The sequence below is a fragment of the Embiotoca jacksoni genome, unplaced genomic scaffold (assembly GCF_022577435.1).
Source record: "Embiotoca jacksoni isolate LCO1_2020_lvr unplaced genomic scaffold, fEmbJac1.0.p SCAF_1, whole genome shotgun sequence".
Lineage (NCBI taxonomy): Eukaryota > Metazoa > Chordata > Actinopteri > Embiotocidae > Embiotoca > Embiotoca jacksoni.
The window spans coordinates 19,464,104-19,475,542 of NW_027185229.1; the positions used below are offsets into that span (position 1 = coordinate 19,464,104).

Consider the following 11,439-nt stretch of genomic DNA (forward strand, 5'->3'; position numbering starts at 1 on the left):
AGAACTACTCAGCTCGTTAAAACAGTTTTATAATCTCCTGTGTGGCTTTATGGGGGAGAAGGCTTCAGTTGGCAAAAATAACCACGTTGCTACCAATGAAAGACAGTTGAGTTTAATTACAGGACGTGTAGGATCCATTGTTTTTGTGAAGCTAAATCTCTAATATGGACTACAAGTGTGAACATCTCAGCCTCCAAAAAATATTTTTAACCTGTTTTTGCTCATTTCCAAATTGTTGTAAAAAATTATTAATGAAATCACCCTTTTGTTTTAATGACTTTATTCAATCTGGTCAAAATCTGCATGAATTTATAATTAGTTGTAGTTTTGTCCAGCGTGCAGGCTGATAAAACAATGGAGCTTCATTTTCAGGTAACAATAGTTTTTTCAGTGGCTGCTCACAGAACTAAATCTGACCTTTTCAAAATTCACTCAGAAATAAATGAGAAGAACGAAGTAGCAGTAATAGTTTTAATAATTTAGAGAAGCAGATCTACATTTAGCTGTAGTTCATTGTGGTTAAGTGAGCAGAATTTCACCTATTGTGTGTTCTGAATTACAATAACATCTGTGACCGATATAAAACTCTGAATTCCAACCTTGTATCTACTCCAACCTTATTCTGAGAGGGAAACACAATACATGAATAAAAAAAAAGAAGACTTATGTATGGTATTAAGATGTATTAAAATATCCATTATGCAATTTAATGAAAACAAAACATAAAACGTTTCTGGCCGCAAGTAAAAATATAGATCATTGCATAGTATCTTCAGTGTCATTTAAAGATACAGTGCAGGACTTTTTCATGCAAATCAATGTCGCATACCTTTAAGCCCAAATGACTTCACACAATGCTGATTAAGCCAATTGCTGCCACATCAATCTCTCTGTATTTCACAGTAAACACACCGGTGAGACATTCCCACCCTGGCTGAATAAATGCCTACTGGGCGTGCTCTTTGGGGAGAGCGTACACAGAACTTCGAGTTTAGCCTAATGTTAACTTGTCAACTTGATCAAATAAATCAATCATTCTGCTCTTCAAGACTTTCTAAATGTTATCAGGCTAAATGGATCAAATTCTGAAAGTAAAACGAGTCCTTTCATAGGGGTTGTGATCTCGGAACAATTTATCCACTGCTTTACACCCAACAGGGTAGTGACAAAGTCGGCTACGTTGCAGCCCCTGACATAAACAGGTTTAAATTTGTTGACTTAGTTTAAGTCAATGAGCGATCCAGGAAACAGTCTCAGATTAGTGGTCGTATGACAGCACCTGAATGCTGCGGTTACGTGAGATTTTACCATTAACTTTAGTCAGTAGGAGCATCAATGAAGGAAGAAGCAACAAAATTAGTTGCGTTTCTGCTAAAATGTAGAGAATGCCACATCATGCATTTCAGTCGAGGAGGTTGATTTAATGGATGAGATTAATCCGTATGTCCACATTCATTCCTATTCTTCCTTCTATCTGTACCACTGTACCTTTTCATCTCTCCATCTCCAGAAACATGATTCTTTTGGCCACATCCTCCTCACCGTATTTCTCCTGCAGGTGCTGACGGATGACAGGATCAGCTGAAAGCAGGAGACTGTCGTCATGGCGACTCCAAAATGGTCCAGAGACAGAAGAGGGATTCAAAAGCAGGTTCAGTGCGGAAGAGAAGTCTCCACTGGTCTTTAACATGGCTTTGGTCACACTTACTAAATTCTAGAAGAAAAATAGAAAAGGTTAGAAATGATTTGACACAAAACTGACAAGAGAAAAAGATCAATAAAAAAATAGTCATTAGTGCGATTTGTATTATTACTCCTGAACATCTGATCAACAGTTTGTTGAAAGATAATAACACCAAGAATAAAAAATAATCTAGCATGAGTAGGAGTGTAGATTAAAATAAAATCTCACAAGTGCGCCTAGAAAAGCTACGCTGCATTAACAAAAGCGAAGTTGCAGCAGCGCAACACTCACCTGGTCTGTCTGGTTCATCAGCTCTCTGATTCGCTGCTTGTCCTCCTCCAGCTGGCCCTGCGTCAGAGAAAGGGCAGCGTCGTTGTTCGCTGTTGGCTGTGTGTTGGATGGAGCAGCTGGACGACAACCGAAAATCGACTGAGAGTCTTCCTCCTGAGATTCATGATCAAATATGAACAGGTGGGCTTTGCAGGTTGCATCAACAGCCTCAGAGACGGCAGGCTGAGCGGCGGTTTCCGGTTTAGGGCAGCGTCTCTCTGGTATACTACTGGAGGTCTGAGCCTGCTGCACATCCTCCTGGAGGCTGGCTGCAGGTTCAGGGTTGGACTGTGGGCAAGTAGGATCTGCAGCGGTGTCTGACGGTGGGTGGAGGGCTTCTGTGGATGTGGTTGCTGTTCCAGCAAAGTTTTGGAGGTCTGGAGCTTCATCATCATCATCAGACTACAACATAGAAAATAAACAGTGTTTAAAGAATAACTATAATCATTTCCACTGGAAAATGAATGTGTTCTTTGGCCGTGCCTTTGTGTTCAACCACGTAAATGGATATTATTTGTGAAGGTGAACATTTTTACATATTCTTTAAGCAGAGGTTCTCAAATATTTCAAACCATGTACCACTATGTACCAAACCAAATTTCCCAAGTTCCACTTCCCACTGCAGATACCAACAGTTACTGACTGTGTCAAACTAACGTTTGCAGTAGATCAGCTAAGCACAGGCACATTTTAAATAAATAATCACATGATTACCAACACATTTTTACATCATAATAGTTTGAGGTGTTAATGTTATCTGTAATAAAAATTAAATGACAATTTTTTTTTTTTTACTTTGGCCAGCTGGAGTACAACTGTTCGCCCTTTCAGTGAGGCTGTCAATACCACCAGATACGTGAACCGAAGTTAGGTAATCACTGCTTTAAAGTGATGATGCACTCAATAATAGAAACTAAATCATACATTTAACTGTAAACGTAAAGACTACAACGCATGAAAGTCAGTAGATGACGTGAAACTGTCAGGAGGTCTGCATGTAGCTTACGTACGTGAACGTCCTTGTGCATGTGAACAATATACGACCGAAACAAGGTGCTGCTCATCAAACAATTGTCCCAAAACATCACTAACAGTCAAACACCGCACAAGGTACCGTTACAAAACACCGATTGTGATGAATGTATCAAAGCTATAAAGATCCATGTCCTACCTCACTTTCATCTTCAAACTCTTTTGCTGCCAGCTCAAGAATCCCCAACTTTCTTTTCTCTTTTTTCTGCCCTGCTTTCTGAAGGATTGATTCAGATTCATCTGAAAAATAGAAGAAAAACTCAAATGATATAAATCTCTCTCTATGGTGAAAAAGCATGTTAAAAGATAACGATACTCTGTCTAAGCTACTTGTGTCATTTTTCACTCTGGCAGAAATATAACAAACCTGTTGGTGGTGTTTCAGAGACGGCAGCATGTCCACTCTGCTCCTGTTGACTCTCTGCTGCAGCGACGCTCTTTCCTCTGGCTTTCTTGGAAGGCGGCTGGTCTGTTGCCGTGTCTTTTTGGAGTGCAGACGTCGCTGCTGATTTAGTTTTCCTTGATGGCTGTGGAGATGAAGCGGGTCGCACGGCACTGTTTGACGACGATCGGAGTTTTTTGCCATAAGGTTCGGAGGACGGGGACGATGACGATGACGCTGCCTCGAGCACGAGTCGCCTGCGAGTCATTCGACACTGCGGTTCATCCAGCTGGGGGGAGGCCTTGTGCTTCTCTTTCAGCTTCTTTGAAGACGACGTTTGGGGCGAGGGCTCAGGCCGAGCTGGTAGGGAGTCCTCTGGTACGCTTTGTTTTTGTGGGGAGACTGTTGTCAGAGCTCCATCTCTCTCTGGCTCTGTGGTCTCAGCTATCAAGAGTTGGGTATCTGTCTGTAGATCCACCCAAGGCCCTTCAGTTTGGGTCCTGTCGGATGTTACAGCTTCTACAGTTTCTGCTTGTGTGCTTTCAGCTGCTTGTTCGTCTGTCTGTTGTTTCACATGTTGCTCTTCTTCTTGGAGACAGATGGATGTTTGAACATCCCTATTTTCTGGTGTTCCTCCTTCTGGTATGGCCTGATCATCTATCTGTGGGGAAACCATCCCTTGTACTCAGTTAAATGAAGTATTAAATCACATACAAACTTAATGCTTTTAAATTATCAGCTACAGTACCTGCATACAGTATACAAGAAGTGCGTTTTGGTTACTACTTACCTGTGTTTGGTCCGTTTCTGCTGCATGTATCTGAGGAGGAAGAGCATCTTCTTCACTAGAAGGTCTTTGAACATCTGTCTCTTGATTTTCTTCCACCTGGAGGCAGACAGATGAGAAGCTTCAGGCTTCATGACTATTAAAGATGTGACTGTTAGCAATATGGAGATTTTCCAAAGCTGAATCTGTGTTTCAACACAAAATATGTGGTAAGGTGTCATGTGATCAAAAATCTCTTGAAGATCATGATGACGCTTAAAAAATGTACACTCTATGCAGCCGGAAATATCTTTTTAATTGGCGCCACCCGGTGGCAGAACCTCCCTACAACAACTGAGTTATTTACTTTTTCTAAAGCTTCAAGAAGTTTGTGGAGGTAGATAATGCAGTAGAGAGTTAATATTTTAATAGTAGCAGCTATTCCACTTGTGATGTATCTTACTTTATATGGCAAAGTTTCTGTATAAACTCCCACGCTTTTTGAGCTTGCTTTTCTTGGTGACATTAATGGCTTTGTTAGTTCATTGACAATAAATAATACTATAAAGTTTAACTGAAAATTAGGCCTATTGAAAATAAAGTTTTCTAAATGACTCAATACATTTCAAGGTAACAAGACAGTTACAATTAATCTTATAATCTGAGATCTATTTCCTGCATTAGTTAAGGTTGCTTACGCTACTGGCATCTTCCACATGCATCTTTAGTGACCCCAAACTAAACTTTGTAGACTTCTTTTTTTATACTCTGGCTGAAGTTAATGTTTCAACAAGAACTGCTACTAACAGCCATGTTTCTCTGGTATTATATCTACATACATGAGGGGAGTATAATCATTTGCATCTCTCTATATTGTAGTACAATATCATACCACCAAAACAAGCAACGAATGTCAAACTTAGACAAAACACCTCTCTTGATGCTGTAGCAACATAAAGTTTTTTGCAGGATTGATGGATTAAATTGGTGCTATAATCTAGTTTATGCTGGATTCATTCATAGTTTTATAAGTGTACAATGTTAATGTAAACAATGTAGAATTGTGCAGATTATAGTAACATTTTGTATTGCAGTTGTGTGATGCTGATGAATGCTGCCATTCTTGTTGTGATATGGATAAAGTTTGACTGGTGTCTAGCAAGCAAGCAATTCTATTATATAGCATTTTTTTTTGTAAACGGGGACAATTGAATCAAACTGGTAACTGAAGGTTTAAATTCAAATGAGTATATTCTTTATCCGTCCATCCATCTATTATCTATACCCGCTTTATCCTGAACAGAGTCAGTGGGGCTGGAGCCTATCCCAGCTCACATTGGGAGGATGAAGGGTTCACCTTGGACAGGTCACCGGTCTATCACAGGGCCAACACATAGAGACAGACGGAAACAAAGACCAGTCACGCACTCATTCACACCTAAGGGCAACTTGTAGAACCACCAATTAACCTGAGGCGCATGTCTTTGGATGGTGGGAGGAAGCCGGAGTACCCGGAGAGAACCCACGCAGGCACACGGAGAACATGCAAACTCCGCACAGAAAGGCCCGGGACCGGATTCAAACAGACGACATCACATTACTCCAGTTCTGGCCTCTCTCCACTGGCTCCCGGTTGGTTTTAGAATTGATTTTAAGATTTTGTTGATCACTTTTAAGGCCCGCCTGGGTCTGGCCCCGAGCTACATTACTGAAATGTTAGCCCCATATGAGCCAACTCGCAGCCTTAGATCCTCCGGTGGGGCCCTTCTGGCCGTTCCAAAGTCGAGGCTTAAATCAAAGGGTGACCGTGCTTTTGCCACTAGGACCCCTCGACTTTGGAACGACCTACCTGAGATAAGGCTTGCAGAATCATTGGCTTCTTTTAAATCACTTCTTAAAACCCATTTTTATAGAATTGCTTTTAAGTGATGTCGTCCTTTTATGTCCTTTTATGCAGTTCTTTTGTTCCCCTGTTTTTGTTTGTTTATTTTATTAATTAATTTATTGTTTGTTTTCTATTCCATTTGCTCGTTTTGGTTATTTGTTTGGTTTTGTTGTATTCATTACCTTAATGGTACGGTCTTTTTTGCCTCCTGTTTTTTTTTAATGTTTACCGGTATTGATGTTATGTTTGACTATTCTTTGCTTCTCTGCAGAGCACTTTGTAAACTCTGTTTGTAAAAGGTGCTATATAAATAAATGTATTATTATTATTATTATTATTATAGATTAAACTGGATTAAACTGTGCTGTACTGCACTGCTTATGTACATTTTGAAAGAAAAATGTGATACAAACAAATATATGACAAAATACTTGCCAAGTCTTCACTTACCTCTGCTGTCTTGTTGTCTTCTTCTGCTGTTTCCACCTCCACAGCCTCCATTTGCTTCTTAGCCAGTCGTACTCTGTAGCGGTATTTCATCGACTGCCAGCTGTGACCGGTCACACCCTGCTTCTCCATCTCTTGCCAAAGCCGGTTCCCCCCAGTCGCCGTCTTGTGCTTGCTGACATAATTCAACATGGCTGCATCATCTTCTGGGGTGAAGGCAACCCTGCCTAATGATCATCAAGTGGAGACAAAATGTCGTAAGAAAATTAGATTTAACTATTAACCACATTCACACAGATTCCTAATTTGAGGATAAACAATTCAGGAAATAAAATGCAGTACACATAGTGATTTAACAAGATTTTTTGATTATTTGACAAGTCTTCCATAAATGTCAAACCAGAATTAATGTGAAACTCTTCAGTTATGCTCCTTAGAAAGTGCAAACTTTGGTATTTACATCATACCTGAGAGTCCAGGGGAGTTGTCTTTGCTGCTGTTGAGTTTTACAGATTGTCTCTGGACGACTTCAGGATTTAACCTGTAGTTCTCTAAATCCAGCTGTTCATTCTTCTCAATACAGTCATAAATATATTGAGTGGACAGGTACCTAAAAAAAAGGAAGAAAAAAGATAGTAGCCTTAAAAATGTGGTGTTAAATAATACTGCTTCAGCTTTCTGTGCTGAAACTTAAAAAAAGTATTCTGACATTAGAAAAAAGGCAGAGCACTTTACACAGCTAAGCACATTAATATAGAACAGACAGTATTGAAGTGTTTTAAACCTTGGCATTTCATATTATTATAGAGTCAATAATACATCCTACAAGTGATTTGTGTTTGACATGACAAAGAATCCTCTTTATAAAACAAAATTTCCTTTGATTGTCTAATAGGGTGGTATTGGGTCTTTTTCAATGTGCCTTTGACTGGCCAGTCACAACAAAGGGTGCAGTGTGACCCATGGTAGAATATGCAGTCACATAGTGAGATCACACAAATAAGATGGAGCATAGTTGGAGTCCTCGTGTGCAAAAAAAAAAAAAAAGAAAAAAAAAAGGGGGGTATACGTGATAAAACCTGCAGACTGACAATTCCACATTCAAATCTTCCAACTGGGCAAGTTACTCTGCCACAGGTGCGCTCCATTGCTGCCTCGGCAAACACAGACTAAATCTAAAAATATGACTTGGTAATTGGTTAAACAAACCTATCACCACTGAACAAAAGTCATTAATAGTGCAGCTTTAGGACCGTGTCATTTCCTCCTACAGATTAAATGGATGATATATAGTTCAATGCACTTCCAGTTCAGCACCTACCAGTGAGCAGTAGATTCAGGAATAGAGGCTCTTTCCTCAGCATCGAGCAGCAGGATCGCTCCTGGCCGCTGAACGTTGCACAACATCCCTCCTCCAGCCGTGATGAGCGGCTGGAGCTTGCGTTTGATGGCACCCGGTCGCAGGAAGAAAGACATGGGTTCACCCTCTACAGTCATGAATAGAACCGGGGAGAGATTGGGCTGGACCACGTCTTCCTTTTTAGATGGCATGGTCAGGGTGTCTCACCTGGTGGAAGAGATCTGCTTACAGACGATATCAAGAATTAAAAATGATGTTCTGTGACTGTATTATGTGTGCAACCATCAAAGCAACTGCGACACAAGTACAAAGGTGAATCAAACAAGTCCAGAGACTGCTGCTGGCGCGCGTGAAAAGAGAACGGCATCTTGATGTGCATCCACACATCTGTAAGTAAGTATTCCAAGTTAAGCTGCTTTATCAACATCAACACCTGAGCTACACATTTTTGTGATCACTGGTTTGTGGATCTGAAACTTGAGCGGAGAGCTCATACTTTTGTGGAACAGAGAGACGGAGCCAAATCTAGTGAGTAGGGGTGGTGGGAAGCTGTGACAGCGCTATCGCAGGAGAGAAACCTTAACGTGCTATGAGTGGGTGCACTTACATGTCGGAGAACCCAAGTGCCATCTCGCCACAGTTCAGGTGGTTCGCACCGAATGTTTTTCCCCAGAACATCACAGTTGAACTTGGTGTTGACAGCCTGACCCTCCGGGGACCTCGTGAATGTAAAAAAAACAAAACAAAAAAAAAAACCTGTTTGCACTTCTGACCTGATGCGCCTTCCCAAGTTTGGCACTGTGCTCAAGTCTATGTTGAAATCGTAAATGTGCACGTACCAGTGGTCACAAAAAGCGTGTGTAACACAGGTGCTGATGTTGATCAAGCGACGTGACCTGGGATACTTTACCCAAGAAGGTCAACGCTTCCCCCAGCTTCATGAGCACTGCGCTCTGTTTGCACACAACAGGAAGAGGAGCTTAACTTTCTGAAGCTCCCTCATCAACCTCACAAATATAACGGCAAATTTCAATTTCAACCATTTTTATAGACAAAACAATAACCCGATCAATTGAAAATCACTCTGTTGATCGCTTATTAACTTGATAAAGCTAAAAAAAAAAAAAAAGAAGTAATTCAGTCTGGTGCAAGAGCACTGCAGCAAATCCTATCTTCATGTTACACTGTTCTACCTCTCTCGAAAGTTTTAAATTAACATTTTTAAGTATTTTGTACAACGTATTTATGCAGCTATGTGTATGTTTTGTACATATTTGTTCAGTACCAACAACAGCTGATAACTTATTGCTTCAATGCGGCCTGGTTGCTGGCAGACAGAGAAGAAAAACGTTGCATATGCTGGGATTACATTAAAAAAATTGTGTTTAGATTAGAAACTGCGTTTATAACTCACCATGCAGTTTGTTGACTTCCGAGCTGAGTTTTGCCGCCACGACAAAAAAAAAAAAAAAAAAAATATCCAAAACAACTTCCGGTTCCTTTTCTTCCTCGGTGAATTGGTTCTAGTTAGTGTCAGCATTAGCGCCCCCACTGTCTAAGACTCGCAAGAACATGATGGGCCTCTGGCTCGTGTTGTGTGAGAAGGAAGTCGTGACACGTCGTGATCTTTTGGAGGTGATCTGCGTTTATTCTGACAATAACAAGAGTAAAACCAAACACACCATTGAAACGAAAAGCAGTCATGATAAAGTATGACCTTCCGATGTCTGATTTATTGCCACATGCGGGCTGCAATGTGATTCAGAAACTGTCTGAACGTATTCCAATCACGTTCACATGTTCAATTGAGATTTCGACCCCGAGCAAAAATAAAAGAATATATTCAGGCAGTGTAAATGATAAATAAAACTGTCAGGCCCACACAGTCAGGGTGCGGCGATTTTTAGGAGACAAACAAACCCAAAATGAGCTGTGACCTGGCTTCAGCAGAGAGAAAGCACATGTCTTTAAGAAAATAAACAAACCCAGTCAGCTCAGTGGGAGATACCACTTCTGATCCATCAACTGTTCCCCTGAGTCAGGTTCTGAAAAGTAAGATCGATAACTGCTGCACTGATTGCAACTCCTTGTTTTGAAAAACAAAGCAGTAACATAAGAATAAACTCAATGTGCAAATTAAAAACGGATTATTTTTTTTTATTTTATTTATTTATTTATTTATTTTTTTCCCATTGAATTTCAAGTGAAATTGCAGCGATAGTGTTGTGGGAGCATGTGTAATGTTTGGTTACTGAAGAAGCTAAACTTGAAATGTGAGTTTGATGACATGCACACAAATTTTTTTTGCAGTGTAGTCTGTGGAAAACGGGACCAAAACTTGACAACACAAGTCTGCATTTCAACTCCTGCATTCTTCCACTATTCAGAAATCCTGTAACATTTTTTAAAAAAAGTTCCCCCTCATGTGTTTAAATAAAGATACAAAATTGAACAAGACGCATAGTTATTTTGATATATTGTTTATAGATTTTACTTTACTTAACAATTTTTTTCATACACTAAAAAAGTTTGAGGATAAAAAAAACAACAACTAAAAAGGATCTATTGTATGCTACCATTTTTTTTTTTTTTTTTTTTTTTTTTTAAATTTTTTTTTAATCCTCTGCTTATCCAATTCTGTCATGAAGGTCAATACCTAATCAACATTTCAAATCAATGTTTCATCAGACTCATTGTTACTGTTAGATCCGATGAAAGATAGATTTAACTTTTCTTAGTCTTTGTTCAGTTAAGCCAGGAGGCTTTAGGAAGGAATTCGCCTGGCCTGTTAACTGCACCACCTCCCTGACTTTGCCTCCCTCACAGTCCTGACAGCTAAATTATTGTGATTGGCCTGCATTGTTCCTCTCCCTCTTCAGCTCAACCAGCTGAAACAATACAATAGCCACCGAGGTGTGCAACTCCTCCAAATTAATGTATGTTTATGGACAATCTGTAATAATTAGATAGATGTGAAGATATTCACTCCTTGCAGGCTGATTATGACCCATTTCTGACCTGAACTGCTGCCCTTAAATAATCAACTCATTCCTGAGTCATCCTCGCACTAAAGGGCTGATTTGCTGTGCTGATGTCAGCGAGGTTTTTCTTCCTCAGAATCAGCAGCTGTCGGGAGGATGTGTGGCTAGGTCACCACAGCATGACAAGAGTTTGGTTTGATTTAGCTCTGGCTGAGAAAAAAAAAATCCCCTGCTGAGAGGCTCACTGGTTGTTTCCTGTCAGTAGAGGGAGGTATCGCACCACTTTACTGAACACCAGTGCTGTCAATCATACAGTATTGACATTATTTCCAGTCTGATCTGCCTAACAGTCTTCAGTCGAATGTACTTGTTTGCTGAATCACCATCTGGAAACAGCTTCAGTAAACAGAACAAACCCCCTTCAGGGTCATGCACTCTTTATTGGACAGTATAGAAATCTCCCTTATTGAATCCTTTGTCACAAGATAATAGATTCTCTTGTTAGTGGTAGGCTGTCATTCTCTCTGTGGATGTGCTTCTTGGGTAAAAGACAACTCTGCTACAGGTTTAAG

General features: G+C 40.2%; 1 protein-coding gene across 4 annotated transcripts; it reads right to left on the reverse strand.

Annotated features, from left to right (window-relative positions):
* Positions 1–263: 263 nt before the first annotated feature.
* Positions 264–9,338, reverse strand: terf2ip (telomeric repeat binding factor 2, interacting protein). Of its 4 annotated transcripts, none has more exons than XM_069146129.1 (11): positions 9,301–9,324; positions 8,726–8,839; positions 8,494–8,605; positions 7,848–8,093; positions 6,994–7,136; positions 6,530–6,753; positions 4,219–4,314; positions 3,414–4,089; positions 3,186–3,286; positions 1,976–2,416; positions 264–1,714 (listed from the first exon to the last, which is right to left on the reverse strand). In XM_069146129.1, exons 4-11 carry the CDS (start codon positions 8,075–8,077, stop codon positions 1,493–1,495), a joined length of 2,133 nt encoding a protein of 710 aa, XP_069002230.1. In that variant the 5' UTR covers positions 8,078–8,093; positions 8,494–8,605; positions 8,726–8,839; positions 9,301–9,324; the 3' UTR covers positions 264–1,492. The 4 variants fall into 4 exon arrangements, with proteins under 4 accessions (XP_069002230.1, XP_069002211.1, XP_069002221.1 ...); XM_069146110.1 differs by having other exon boundaries at positions 7,848–8,107; XM_069146120.1 differs by lacking the exons at positions 8,494–8,605; positions 8,726–8,839 and having other exon boundaries at positions 7,848–8,107; positions 9,301–9,338.
* Between the last annotated feature and the right edge of the window lie 2,101 nt (positions 9,339–11,439).

What these genes read in the sequence shown, in the direction of transcription:
- terf2ip (XM_069146120.1), bottom strand. Translation starts at nt 8,077, where the DNA reads ATGCCATCTAAAAAGGAAGACGTGGTCCAGCCCAATCTCTCCCCGGTT. An exon ending in CTCTGAAACACCACCAACAG is followed by an intron (nt 3,287 to 3,413) that starts GTTTGTTATATT and finishes TCTATTTTTCAG; the next exon opens with ATGAATCTGAATCAATCCTT. An exon ending in AGTTTGAAGATGAAAGTGAG is followed by an intron (nt 2,417 to 3,185) that starts GTAGGACATGGA and finishes TCTATGTTGTAG; the next exon opens with TCTGATGATGATGATGAAGC.